This window comes from Corythoichthys intestinalis, chromosome 19, assembly GCF_030265065.1.
Source record: "Corythoichthys intestinalis isolate RoL2023-P3 chromosome 19, ASM3026506v1, whole genome shotgun sequence".
In the NCBI taxonomy this organism is placed as follows: Eukaryota; Metazoa; Chordata; class Actinopteri; order Syngnathiformes; family Syngnathidae; genus Corythoichthys; species Corythoichthys intestinalis.
This window is the reverse complement of record NC_080413.1, coordinates 14,169,230-14,184,284: the sequence shown is the minus strand read 5'-3', so window position 1 is coordinate 14,184,284 and position 15,055 is coordinate 14,169,230. Positions and strand designations below refer to the sequence as shown.

The window sequence follows — 15,055 nt, the reverse complement described above, 5'->3', positions numbered from 1 at the left end:
ATCATTCCCGATAATTTTTCCCGATCATATGCATTTTGGCAATGCATTAAGAAAAAAATGAATAAAACTCCCAAATATATACATTCAACATACAGTACATAAGTACTGTATTTGTTTATTATGACAATAAATCCTCAAGATGGCATTTACATTCTTAACATTCTTTCTGTGAGAGGGATCCACGGATAGAAAGACTTGTGACTTTGTATATTGTGACTAAATATTGCCATCTAGTGTATTTGTTGAGCTTTCAGTAAATGATACTGTAGCCATGCCCAAATGCGTGATGGGAAGTGGAACCATGACTGTGCATAGTGCTACCGATTGATATATCTTCTCTGCTTTGGGAAATAACGTAAGGTGTTAAGAAAAAGATCAATTGCTAGCTTGCTTCCCCACATTGCTTCCTATGATATTTCTAATCATAGGGAGAGGGGTTGTAAGGCTTTAGCCAATTAAAAAAAGGCTCCAAAGGGTGCCAAAATTCACTCTACTCATTTTACGCTGCCTTTTATCTCTCTATATAGGTAGAACGGCGTCATTATAGATTGAGCGTGACAATGCATGAGTGGGTCGTGCAGTGCATGCATTAATTGCGTTAAATATTTTAACGTGATACATTTTTTTAAAAATTAATTACCGCCGTTATCAGGATAAATTTGATAACTGTACCTTAAGCCTAAACTAAAGACTCTGGATGAGTGTAACATATTATGTAACGTTAAATACAATTAGAAAACAATTTAATTAAAAAAAATATATATATTAAAAAAAGGCATGGCTGATATTTTTTTGCCGATTCCAATACTTTGAAAATGATGTGATCGGACCCGATCGATGCCGATCGATCGGGACATCTCTAGTGACAATTATTATTGTGGTAACATCAACAAAAATCGCCAGCTTCGTCAGGTTTTTCAATCATTTATTTCAGAACTTGTGCAACACAATATGCCTACAGTCCGCCGCAACTGAACAAAGCGAAAGTAAAAAGTCCCTCTTTCACTCTGTCAAGTCAGCCAAGCGGTGCGTTCAGGTACACCACGTGAAGCACATCCGCCACATTAGAACCCGATTTGTTACATTATTTCAGGTATTATTATTATTATTTCTGTTATCATACATAGTCTTCACTATGAGTTGATGGGACACGGGGTTCGGGGCCGATCTGTAGGGGGCCTATTTTCACAAACTTAAAATTCAAATATTTTCAAAACCAAAGCCGCTAGCGACCTAAAACAAAAACGGCCACTTTCCTTAGGCATTTACGAGTCTCCATGAGCAGCAACAAAAAAAATCTAAGCTGTTCCCTAATAAATCCTGACTAATTATTTTGTATGCAAGTATAAGAAAAACTTAAAATGGCAATAAAATTCAAAAATTTTACCCTAGATGTACAAAAATCACTAAATGCAGAGTTAATCATTTATATTTTCGGGATCATTACCAGTATTTAACATATAAGTTTTTGCCCAAAATAGCAACTTTTTTTTTTTTTTTTTTTTTAAATTTAGTGCAAGTTTTCAACAGCTAATTAATCTCTCAATTTTCACATCAGAAACGTAATACATGAGGAAAGCATGCAGAATAACTAAACAAAAGAAAATTTCCATTTTTCTATATACAATCACAACTTAGGTTGAATTCCGCTATTGTGTTGACACAAAATCCAACATGGAGGTCGTCACAAAACAAAGAGTGTTGTAAAATTGAAAATTCTTGTAAATAAATGCTTAAATCACAGAATTTCTACAGATATTAAAGGTAAAACAGTCTAGATCCTTGGTTATAAGCAAAACGTGCAGTTATTGTTCATTGTACGTAAATATTTCAAGCAAAAGTTACGTATTGTGTAATCCAACATGGCGGCCGTCACGAAACAGTTTATAAATGGAAAATTCTTGTAAATAAATACTTAAATTGCGGAATTTCTATAGATATGAATGTAAAACAATCTTGATTCTTGGTCAAAAATAAAAAAACGGGTAGTTATCGTTCTTTGTATGTAAATATTTCAAGCAAAAGTTACGTATTGTGTAATCCAACATGGCGGCCGTCACGAAACAAAGAGCTTTTTTAGTTGAAAATTATTGTAAATAAATGCTTAAATCGTGGAATTTCTACAGATATTAATGTAAAACAGTCAAGATTCTTGATTAAAAGCAAAAAAAAAAAAAAAAAAAAACGGCAGTTATTGTTCATTTTACATAAGTATTTCAAGCCAAAGTTACACTAATTTTTCCATGGATTTTTTTTTCACGTTTCAAAGTGCATGCATGGTGCTATTTAATATAATAATTACCTTGAATCCTCAACTAAATCACTCTTGAGACCCTCCTGCCTGCTTGTATGCAGTAGAACCTTCGTCCTGTTTCCACCTAAATCCGGCATTAGAGTGCAGTGTCTGTTTGAGTTTATCACAGTGAAAACCAACTCATCGTTCTGCCTGGGTCGGGAGGGCATGGTGCAATGTCTTCGGGAGCTGTCTTGACAACTGATGGTGGAGTCTATGTATTATATTATTATTCCGATTTTTATTCATAATTCATTTGTTTTTCTCTGTGTAATTGCTATTTGCAGCATTAACTAAGGATTTAGTGTAGGTTTTCGGGCTCTAGAACGAAATAATGGACTTATAATGTAGTCTTATAGAAAAATCCTGCTCGACACACGACTATTTCTACTTGCAAACAAGGTCCTGGAACGAATTAACTTTGTATGTATAGGTACCACTGTATCATGGAATGATTTAAATACATGTGTAAAAGTTTGACAACATATGTTCATATTTCTGTGCCTGCTTGGTAGTTAACAGGCTACAGGACTGTTCGTTTATTTTTTTTGTTTTTATTCAGTGGTTGTAATGATGGCTCTATTGTGACAAAGTCCAAAATTCCTCAAATGTAAAAAAATTGTGAAACACTTGTGTGTTGTGAAACTGAATTCTTCTAGTAAAAGTGAAAGAAAAAAAAGTCATGGTGAGCCACATTCTTGTTTGGTTGTCGATCTAAATGTTAGCATGCTACTTTGTGGTCCACAGAGATAGACTAAAAGATAAATATTTTTTTCATTTGAGAATCAAGAGTGTGGTTTCAGTGTAACTAAAAAGGGAAGGAGAGAATGTATTTGTCGCAAAATGAACAGATTTTAAAGCTTTATATTGTCTTTCTGCTTGCTAGTTAGCAAACTGTTTCCTCGTTTATAGAAGACTACAGAACCGTGTAAAATTTGAGAAAAGCAAGCCGAAAACTGAACCCAAACCATAGACTTAATAATGTAATTGACGGGGCGAGGGGCAGATAAATAGGGGGCCTGCATTGTATTGTTGGCAAGGCCGTCAAAGCTGACCGAGTGAAATCACAGACAAAGAGCTTTTTTCGGTGAAATTCTTGTGAATAAATGCTTAAATCCCTGAATTCTTTATTCTTTATGGACGTAAAACAGTCTCGATTCTTGGTCAAAAGCAAAAAAAAAACAAAAAAAACCTGCAGGTAGCATTTATTTTACGTAAATATGTCGAATGTGCGGCTCGTCTTTAAGTTCACTGTGGCGCCGCCTTACCACATGTCCACAACAAAGAGCTTTCTACGTGGAAATTCTTGTGAATAAAGGCTTAAATCCCTGAATTCTTTATAGATATGGGGGCAAAACAGTCTCGATTCTTGGTTAAAAGCAAAAAAAAAACTGCAGGTAGTGTTTATTTTACGTAAATTTGTCAAATGTGCGGCTCGTCTTTAAGTTCACTGTGGCACTGCCTTACCACAAGTCACAACAGAGCTTTTTGCATTGAAATTCTTGTGAATAAATGCTTAAATCCCTGAATTCTTTATAGATATGGACGTAAAACAGTCTTGATTCTTGGTTAAAAGCATTAAAAAACGTGCAGGTAGCATTTTTTAACGTAAATATGTCACGGCTTGTCTTTAAGTTCACTGTGGCACCGCCTTACCACAACAAGGAGCTTTTTACATTGAAATTCTTCTGAATAAATGCTTCAATCCCTGAATTCTTTATAGATATGGATGTAAAACAGTCTCGATTCTTGGTTAAAAGCAACAACAAAAAAAACAGCATTTAATTTACGTAAATATTGCGAACTATAATGCCAATGCCTTAGCTGCTAATTTCTCCATTTTTTTAACATTTCAAAATGCATGCATGGTATGAAAATATAATAATTTCCTTGCGTCCTCAAACAAATCACTCCTGAGACAATCCTTCTTGTTTGTATGTGGTACAGCTTTCGTACTTTTTGAACCGAAATCCACCGTTAATTCGCTGCATGCATGTGTTTGTGAGTAGCTTCTCTGCATGAAGGACTTGCGCAGTGCATAGCCAAGCTGACCCATCAATAATGATGATGTCTATGCAAAAACGTAATAAAAAATGTCTAACATATTGCCGTCATTTTTATTTTAGCGTGGAAAAATGAAGCATAACAAACAGAGCTGATGAGAATCGAGAGTTAAAGCTAATGGTGATGTAATTCAGTCAAATTTAGATTGCACTAAGGTCAGTCTTAAGAACAAATGACCATTGTATGCTGCTTGATTAATCAATTATTATGTCATCGGTTGAGTTTATATAAGCACTTGTGTGTGTTTGTCTTTCATAAAGTCCCTTATTAGCCAAGGATGCATGTGGTTTCGGTTAGCTACAAGCTAAGTGAATTGGCCCTTATCTGTGAGGTCATCTTTTTTTTTGCAGTGATTTCTTGGGGAGTTTTTCATGTGTTTTTATTTTTTTGTCTTTCTCCTCAGGTGGATCTCATGAAGAACATCAGCAATATCCCCCAGCCGTTCCTTTACACACGGCATGTTCACTTCCTCAACTTTACCAGGTGGATAAATACACTAACTTGTACTTGACTTGTTGAACTGCTTTCTGCTTATTCACTTACATTTGAGCCGGTCTTTGTTAGGTTTAAGATCGAGGAGCCCGTCTACATCAACATTATCCGTGACCCCATTAACCGCTTCCTTTCCAACTACTTCTTCCGTCGCTTCGGTGACTGGAGGGGGGAGCAAAATCACCTCATCCGCACCCCACAGATGAAAGATGATGAGAGATACCTGGTAAGTTTTTATCGCTAACACAAAGATTTCCCTATGCATAAGGCATATGGACCAGGACTTCGTTCTTGCTGTGTGGTCTCGTTGTGTGTGCACGTTATGCAGGACACACTAAAGTAGTACCTGGGTCATTTTGAAGTGTAAGGGGGGACCTTAAGATCATAGCAGTCTGATGTCAACCCAATAATTAAATCCACTTTGATTTCAATTAGAGATCCGATTTGAGTGCGACCACATCACAGACAACATGTGCTTTGCAGACCTGTTTGGAAGGGCCATAATCAGCTGGGGTACTTCTCTTCTGCTATTGCTATTCGGAAAACATCCCATATTTACAGAGAAACTTTCATTTTTTTGAGTGGTTACTGTTTTTTTTTTTAACCTTTAAATATCTTTTTTTTTTAAAAACGGTATAACAATAAGGCTGTGCTGTAATTCTGTCGTGTTTCACAAATTACAATGCGACTCATCCTTATCAATGTTAAGGCTCCATTATGGGATGAAACCTATTGTAGCATGGGCGTAGGTTTGGTCTCAATATCGGAAGGGACGATATAATAGCATAACCGACATGTACACTTTTTGCTGGGAATCGGACAGTAGGACCAAACAGATTGATTCAATAAGGGTGTTAAGATTATTTGCAGCTAGCTATTTTTCTTATTTAAAGACATCTGAGTAAAATTTACTTGAAGCACTGGCAGATAATCTCACTTATTTCTAGTAGATTTACACTGAAAACAAGGGAATTTAACTAGTTTAAAGGAGGTGTGTTTTTGCATTGCATATGTATTGTGGTGCAGGTGATACGCCGTTCGATTCAAACCTTTTTTTTTTTTCAAAAACTACAAAAGAAACATTTCGGAAATTAAAAATTAAAAGTCCACTACTGCTCTTGTCCACAAGTACAGCCAAACTCTACGAAAAATGAAAGCTCCTTTGGGCTGCTTTAAGACCACATTAATAAAATAAAAATGTACACTGGGGAGAAGGCGGTAAACCTTAGTTCATTTCTTACAGTTTAATTAACATTAATAGTAGAAAACATACAGGAGGCTATTTCTCTCAAAGCAGCTTCCTACTGCAGCTTCCTACTGAAGTTCGAGTAGGAAGATTAATGTTATAATTGTACTAAGGTCATTTTTATTTGCACTTATCGATGAGTTATTTTTTTCTTTTATCATAGACAAATGTTTTGGTTTGTTTTATTTACCTGACATGTTACGGTGTATATTTCCGCCTTCATCAGACCAAAACGTTTGCCTGTTGTAAAAGAAAAACATTTACTAGAATTAATATTATACTAACTCTGATGCAGGTCAAACTTTCAGAAGCAAAATTAGTGGTGTGTTCCCCACCTCCACAACATTGACGTCTTTTTAGATTACCTACAGTGGCTACTGCTGGCGGAAAAAAAACTAATATCCCTCATCTTCGAAGAAGGCGGAGGAGGCAGCATGTTGTATTGCTGTCGGGGCTGTGAAGGGTGGGGTGGGGTGGAAGGGCTCAAGTCATCAGCCATTCAAACGTGCATTTGAGGAATAATATTAGACTTGCACATTCAGCAATTGAAAAGGGGTCAATTTAAGTCTGAACATAATAAAAGTAATTCACTTAACTCATTTGCTCCCAGAAACTTATAAATATGTTCTATTTCTAAATGCTTCATTGTCCCAAAAACGTATTTATACGTCTTTTGCGTTTTTTTTTTTTTTTTTTTTTTTTTTTTTTTTTTTTAACAAGAAGAATCTATAGCTTGCGATCTATCTGAGAAACAAAAAACAAGGCTCCAAACCCATTTTAAATCAGTAAAACTGGCCACTGGAGGGCAGTAGCGCATTTTGTAAAGACCCGCAACCCTATTCAACAGCAATGAAAGGCCGGGCAGCACGGTCGGAGCACTGGTGGCAGTATGCCAGGCGGCAGACGACCGAACAAAACAACCGAGAGGACACCTGGAATGCCAGGCGCTGGACGACGGAGCATAACGACTGAGACCACCGTGCAGCAGGCTCGCCAAGCAGACCCCGCAGAGATTAAAACATAATCCATCTTTGTGAGACAGACAACGATGAGGGAAAAGTTTACACGGCAGACGCGGCGACAACGGCGTCATCTCGGCGACAACAGGCGTCATCTCTCAGTAGTCATGTGTAAACAAATTGTTACTTTGTTATCAAAAGCTCTATTTGTATTGTTCATTATGATATTTTGTAAAAGGAAAACATTATTCAGATGTTTGTGATGTAACTAATCCAAAAAATAGCTGCAATAAAGTCAAAGTTATGTTTGAAATGTTTGCGTTTACAAAAAGCTCATTTTCTCCGTTTTTTTCATCCGAAATTGGAAAATTGCTCAAAGTAAGCTATTCACTAATGCTGATTTGTAAAGAATGGAAAAAGATATAGTCTTACTTTTTTTCTGCCGAAAGAAGAGAGTCTAATCTTTCTTTTGGTGGGTTCCATGTTTATGTAGCAATAGCACAGAATTTTCTGTGGGCCTTACAAAATCAGTCAAAATCCAGAAAAACGGCCTGGAGCGAAGGGCCTTGCTCCGGTGAAAATGGCTGGGAGTGAATGAGTTAATAACGGTAGGGTCAATTCCATCCTCACAAAATATGGGAAGACAATGAAAATTACCTATACAACTGAAGTCATTATATAATGCAAATACAGTTGTTTAAAAGTTGGTGGAGACAATTTGACCATCCTGAAAAGTTGGTAGTGTTATGTCCCTTCCATCCCAATGCAAACCTACGCCCTTGGATTGTGGTATATGATGAAAGGCTGACACAATGTCATCCTTACTTAAGTCTGACTAGCTGTAATTGAGCATTGTGACGCTTTTCCCCCCAGAGTTTCAGACCATGTGAGTCGAGTTATTAAAAGTATGCAGACCAGCAGGAGGCCCCTTGCCACAAGTGGGGGTAACGGTGGGGCTCCTGTTGTTCCAGACTGGTATACCTGGAGATGCCACATAAATTATAACACTATATAATCCTCTTTGTGCCTCGAGTTAAGGCTAACGTTTGACGTTTTACTTACTGTTAACTCATTGGCTAACGTCATCAATGGCAGGAGGCTAGCATGTAAGCCTTCTGTGAACCTAGAAAAGCACTATACAAATGAAAGCCTATTTATCATGAAAGTCCAAGGAGTTAAACGCAATGATTTTTTTCAATTTCTCTGTCTTAATCAGTGTTACTATCCAGTACATGAAGTGTCCTTGAACACCTGCCAAGAGTTCTGACCGCATTAGCCCGTGCATGAGAGGTGTCAGTGAAAGAGAGCTGTCAGCTGGCTCAACGACACTCAAGCGAACCCGACGCACGTGTTCCCGAGACATTCCTGCGGTCGCCGTGGATTTTTCCCTCACCGCTCACTGAATAGCTCGTGGACAACATTTGGATGCATATCGTGCACACGCCCGAAAAAGAGCTGCCACATAAGCATGTCAACAAGCCATTTCAGAAAACATGTTTGTTACCATGCAACTTTAGAGTGGTAATTTAAGATCTGAGGGAGATTGATGATTATCTCTCTTTCATGAAACCAGTCTGGTATTCAGCTCACCCACTGTTTGAATTCAATTCAGATGTCACGGGATTTACCCGTGTCGTGGCTTTCGGACATTGGGAGATGTACCGGGAATTACCCGGGTTGGAGACTTTCAGACTCCTCCCGTGTTAGCGATTGTCATTTTTGGTCGGCATCGGCAACCAAATAAGCCACACATTCCCAAAGATGGACGATGGACTGTCTCTTCCTCGGCTCTAAGATCCAGTAGCAATTTAATTTCGTTATGTTTCCTGTTTAAATCTGCTAGCTTTCCAGTTTGCCATGTTGATAACTGCAATGTTTGTTCACCGCTTTTTGTCCTACTACGAAGAAAGAGGAAATGACACTAAGCCCGCCATGATATTTACGTCTTCAACCTTGGCACTGTGACCCGGGAATTAAAATGGCTGCATTCACACATGCCGCATCCCGGGTAAATGCCAGACATTATACTAGGACGTGACCCTGATAATGTCCATGTCATCTCCGTGTCAGTCAACCCAGGAAATTACTTTCAGACATGAGGGCTAAAATCCAGAGATTTAACCGGAGTTCAGCGTATGTCTGAAAGGGGCTGAAAGAGCCAGTGACACCATTAAAATAAATAAAAAATAATAATAAATAGCATTATTATGTGAATTTAAATCATATTTTGAGATTATTCAACTGCATACAACAATTTGGCAAAGCACAGTTGACGAGAAATGAGTCTTTCAATCTGCCGTTTAGCTACTCCTGTCATTATAGTGCCCTGGCGCCGCCATCTGGGTGATGACGTCGGCAGAGTAACGATTTCAGCTGATTTAGAATCCAACCCAATGGAGGAGGAAGATTCAGAACGAGGAAAATGCGACAGAGAGCAGCAAAATGTCATATTTGTTTTTATCTCTATACTCCAATATTTTTACAGGATATTCTTTTTATCCAAGTATGTTTCCCCAATTGCTAAATAAATTGTATGGCCATGACAAATAACAGTCTTGTGCTAACTGGAATATGCAATATTAAAAATGCATTTATTCTGTACGATGGGGCTAAATTACTGCATAACAGTCAAAACTGCCGACTTCTTAAACGGTATTTTATGCCACCGGAGTTCGTCGGCTCTTGTCATTTCCCTGCGGGGACTTGGAGACAGGGAAAGAGTGTAAACAAACGAGCGTGACAGCTATGCTACATGCTAGCCCGAACCGATTGGCTCTTCCAAGTCTCTTCCTCGCCTTTAGAAAACAAAAAATCTCATGTCGTACACGGTGACGGGGGTAATAGCCTTCACCGATCGGCCAGCCCCCAGCGGCAAACAAGTTTCGGCTAGTCGTTGACCACTGAAAATGACGCATTCTTGGTGTACAAACCGGCCTACGTCAGAGCGCGTGGCTGCCTGAGCCCAAGTCGAGGATAGTGCTCTCTCAGCGGGCACACAAACAGGGCAGAGAGGGGTTGAAGTCTCTACAGAATCGAGAACCGCAGACGAGAGCGCGTGGCTGCCCGAGCGTGGACGCTAATCGGCCAGCCACCATGGTGTGCGACAAGCCACCCGGTCGTAGGCTGAGGGAGGCGGCCACTCCCGCCTTTTCGGTGGACAGGAAACATTGTCACCCACAAAATGCAAGCCATCTCCTCATTAAAACATGTGCCATGATCCCAGTATTTGACATAATATAAACACGCAGCTTACTCATTTTCTTGTCCGTACAATGGTCCCACAGTTGTCGGACTTGTTTTGCCCATTCTTTGCGGTGAACAGGATCTATTTGAAACCCAAAAAGGCTCACACGCCTCTCCCTGGTGCAGCAACAAAAGCCTGCAGCACATTGGGCTGGCATGATGCGAAAAATAAACAAATTAATCCGCAAAATCAGCTTAATTCGCAGTCTTTTTGCATAATATAGCTGTATTGTGAAGATGATTAGACCGTTGATGTCACATTCGCCTTCTTTCTCAATCCAGATTCTGGCCAGATCTCGCTCATTTTCATGGCGCGGGATTCAAAAAATAGAATAAATATATCAATCGCTTCTACACACATCCAAGCAGTCCATTTCATTCAGGAGCATAAAATACCAAATGAAATATAAAATAAACATGCTTTTGGCTGTCATTGGCACTTTAACATAGATGCTTATTTCCGTTAACATTAAGCTAGCTAATGTTGTTGTTTTAACTGCAAAAGGTTTGTTAAACTTCAACTAGTACTTTATTTCAAGGCACCACTGCATTTGAAAAGTGGGGTGAAGACTTTTTATAACCCCTCTTTTATCTTGTCCTTTTATCTTTTAAAAGTATCCCCCATGTATTACTACATGGAGGGTAAGGTGCTATAGGGTTGAAAAAAAATGAAAGACGTTAATCCTCACAGAAACACATGGCACATACATCTATGTGACAGTAGGAATCCCTCCTCTTCCTGCGGAATTCCCTTATCCGGACAGAGGGTCTTCGCATCGGTCAAAAACACCTGAAAGGGATTTGAGCCCTTTCAACCACACAACAGTAACGTCTAACTCAACTGTTTGTTTGGAACTCTAAACATTTTTTTCCTGGAGGGAGTAGGTCAAACTAACCCTTCATAGATGATACAATTAAATGTGTTCTTAATGGACATATAAATTCTCCAAGTTTACTTGTACAGTCCCTGACAAAAGTCGCTTATCCATTTTGTAGAAACAATTGCTAATAACCTGACTTTTAATTATTCAATTGGTTTCAGAAATGGCTCATATGAAAGCTAAGACCCTCCCAAATGATGTTGAATGTACAGAAATATATTTCATTCACTGAAAAAAGATTGATCATTTAATGAAGACATAAAGGTCTAATTTTGGCTAGACAAAAGTTTTGTCGCCTACAGAAAGTAGTGTGAAAATTGAACACAAAATGTACTTCAAATACAAAAAAATGTTACATAACATAAGCGAATTAAGTAGTGGTGCTGGGAGATCCAAATTTAATATTTTGTATGACTTCCATGGGTTGAAGGACTGCATGCATACGGTTCGGCAAGGATTCATGCAATTTATTGATGAAGTCATCAGGAATATCAAAGAAAGCAGTCTTGCATGCCTCCCGGAGTTCATCAACATTCTTGGGTTTCGTCTTCCATGCTTCCTCTTTCATCCTGTAACCCCAGACCATGATTTTGCCACCACCAAACTTCACTGTTTTCTGAGTGAATCTCTGATCCATGCGGCCTCCAGTAGGCCTCCTGCAATATTTGCGGCGACTGTGGTGTAGTTCAATGGGAGATCCATCTGAAAAATCCACCTTTTGCCACAAAACAGTGAAGTTTGATGGTGGCAAAATCACGGTCTGGGGTTACATTCAGTATGGGGGTGTTCAAGAGATCTGCAGTGTGGAACGCAACATAAATAGTCTGAAATATCAACAAATTTTAGCTGCCTCTTACATTCCTAACCATAAAAAGGGACAAATTCTGCAGCAGGATGGTGCTCCATCGCATACTTCAATCTCTACCTCAAAGTTTCTCAAGGCAAAGAAGATCAAGATCCTCCAGGACTGGCCCGCCCAGTCACCAGACATAAACATCATGAAAGAGGAAGCATGGAAAACAAAACCCAAGAATGTTGATGAACTGGGAGGCACGCAAGACTGCTTTTTTTTAATGTTCCTGATGACTTCATCAATAAATCGTATGAATCCATGCCGAACTGGATGGATGCAGTCCTTCAACCCATGGAAGTCATACAAAGTATTAAATTTGGATCTCACAGCACCGCTACTTAATTCGCTTATGTTATGTAACATATTTTTGTATTTGAAGTACATTTTTTGTTCAATTTTCACACTACTTTCTGTAGGCGACAAAACTTCTGTCTTGCCAAAATTTGACCTTTACGTGTTCATTAAATGATTTTTTTTTTTTGTTTCACTGAATCAAATATATTTTTGAACATTCAACATCATTTGGGAGGGTCTTAGCTTTTATATGAGCCATTTCTGAAACCAATTGTGTAATTAAACGTCAGGTTATTAGTGGAGATGTCCCGATCGATCGGGATGCCGATCGATAGGGTCTGATCAGGTCATTTTCAAAGTATCGGAATTGGCAAAAAAATATCGGACATGCCTTTTTTTATTTTATTTTATTTTTTTAATTAAATCGTTTTCTAATTTATTTAAAGATACAGACGTAATTTGTTACACTCATCCAGAGTCTTTAGTTTAGGCTTAAGGTAGGGTTATCAAATTTATCCCGAAACGGTGGTAATTAATTTTTTAAAAAATTTATCACGTTAAAATATTTAACACAATTAACGCATGCTCTGCACGACCCACTCACGCATTGTCGCGTTCAATCTGTAATGATGCCGTTTTACCTATATATAGAGCTTAAAGGCAGCGTAAAATGAGTAGAGTGAATTTTGGCAGCCTTTGTAGCCTTTTTTTAAATGGCTAAAGCCTTACAATCCCTCTCCCTACGATTAAAAATATCGTGGGAAGCAATGTGGGTAAGAAAGGTAGTAATTGATCTTTCTCTTAACACCCTATATTATTTCCCAACGCAGAGAAGATATATCAATTGGTACCACTGCGCACAGTCATGGTTGCACTTCCCATCATGCATTTGGGCAGAAGTTAAATGGCTACAGTATCATTTACTGAAAGCTCAACAAATACACTAGATGGCAATATTTAGTCACAATATACAAAGTCACATTTATCCTTTAAGAATTACAAGTCTTTCTATCCGTGGATCCCTCTCACAGAAAGAATGTTAATAATGTAAATGCCATCTTGAGGATTTATTGTCATAATAAACAAATACAGTACTTTTGTACTGTATGTTGAATGTATATATTCGTCCGAGTTTTATTCATTTTTTTCTTAATGCATTGCCAAAATGTATATGATCGGGAAAAATTATCGGGAATGATTGGAATTGAATCGGGAGCAAAAAAAAATGCATTCGGATCGGGAAATAGCGGGATCGGCAGATACTCAAACTAAAACGATCGGGATCGGATCGGGAGCGAAAAAACATGATCGGAACAACCCTAGTTATTCGCAATTGTTTCTACAAAATGGATAAGCGACAAGACTTTTGTCAGGGACTGTAGTCTTGGCTGGAAAAGTACCATAAAACATAGGCCAACGTAACACATATTTAGCCTTGTGTTTGACCCCCTCACCAAGGTTGAGGCCCATCCGCCTGTCAGTAATCTGGGTGATGGACTATGTACGCCTTGGCGATGGCATTGACGAATGGCTCCGTTTAATTCAGCCATCGCCTGCTTATCAGGGCATAAATCTTCTTATTCATCGCACTTTCAATCCATTTTTTACTTTTCCGACCACGTCGGCCCTTTTGCGCAATAGGCTTGTGACCTGTGAACCTGGTGTGTGCTGCAGCATAAATATCAATTTTGCATTTGTGTGTTTTGTTTAATGCTCTCAACACCTTCACGCGTGCTTGTACATAGTTTTTAATCCGTAATTAGTTCATGCTACCTTACCAAAGAGGTTATTGAAAGTTCACTACTATCATGGTGTAAATTTATTTGATTGTCAAAGTGCAAATGGGGTTCGATTATTTGAATGGTTTGGCTCGCAATGCAGGTTGGTAGAGAGCGCCCTCTAGTGGGAAAAATGAGTCATTAATCTGTCCTTGGATTTGATTTCTTTTTCAGGACATAAACGTGTGCATTCTGGAGAATTACCCAGAGTGCTCCAACCCCAGAGTCTTTTACATCATCCCTTACTTTTGCGGGCAGCATCCGAAATGCAGGTACCTGCAGTTTTGAGACAATCACATTCTGTTGGGCAAACCTTGTCTTAATTTTTCCGTCTTCTGTCCATCAGAGAGCCTGGCTTGTGGGCTCTGGAGAGAGCCAAGCAGAATGTAATAGAGAACTACCTGCTAGTGGGCATCTTGGAGGAGCTGGAAGATGTGCTACTCCTTTTGGAGAGGCTCCTACCGCACTATTTTACCGGAGTAGTCAATATCTATAAAAGCCCTGGTAGGTTCTTGTCCTCTTTATTAGAATAGTTTCTAAAGTCACACATTATGAGATATCACATAACCATTTTAAAAAATTTTGTTGCAAGCTAAATTTTGGGTGATCTTTAGATATGAAAACACTTGATGTAAGTCAGTACTTCTCAAATAGTGGGGCGGGTTCCTTGGGGGGGCGTAACAGAAAATAATTGAGAAGCACTGATTTAAGTTGAATAAAAATGGCCAGCAATCAATGGCAGGCGTCAGCGTGAGGCCGACCGGTGTTGCTTGCAATAGTGAGCATAAAATATGCGTGCGCGCATCCATAACCGAACAATTTTTTCCCTAACATAATTAATCATGATTAATAGAGTTGTCCGATCATGACTTTTTAACCAATAAGTGATATCCAGAAATCTAGTACTGATATCAAACGAAATATGCAGTCGAGGACTTAACATATTATGGCT

General features: G+C 38.6%; 1 protein-coding gene across 1 annotated transcript in view; it reads left to right on the top strand.

Moving 5' to 3' along the window:
* Window positions 1–15,055, top strand: part of usta (uronyl 2-sulfotransferase a) — a 107,802-nt gene that overhangs the window by 87,144 nt on the left and 5,603 nt on the right. Inside the window, exons 5-8 of the mRNA XM_057822275.1 lie at window positions 4,761–4,840; window positions 4,922–5,075; window positions 14,278–14,375; window positions 14,450–14,607. Coding sequence (XP_057678258.1) covers window positions 4,761–4,840; window positions 4,922–5,075; window positions 14,278–14,375; window positions 14,450–14,607 — 490 coding nt within the window. The remainder of the gene's footprint in view (window positions 1–4,760; window positions 4,841–4,921; window positions 5,076–14,277; window positions 14,376–14,449; window positions 14,608–15,055) is intronic.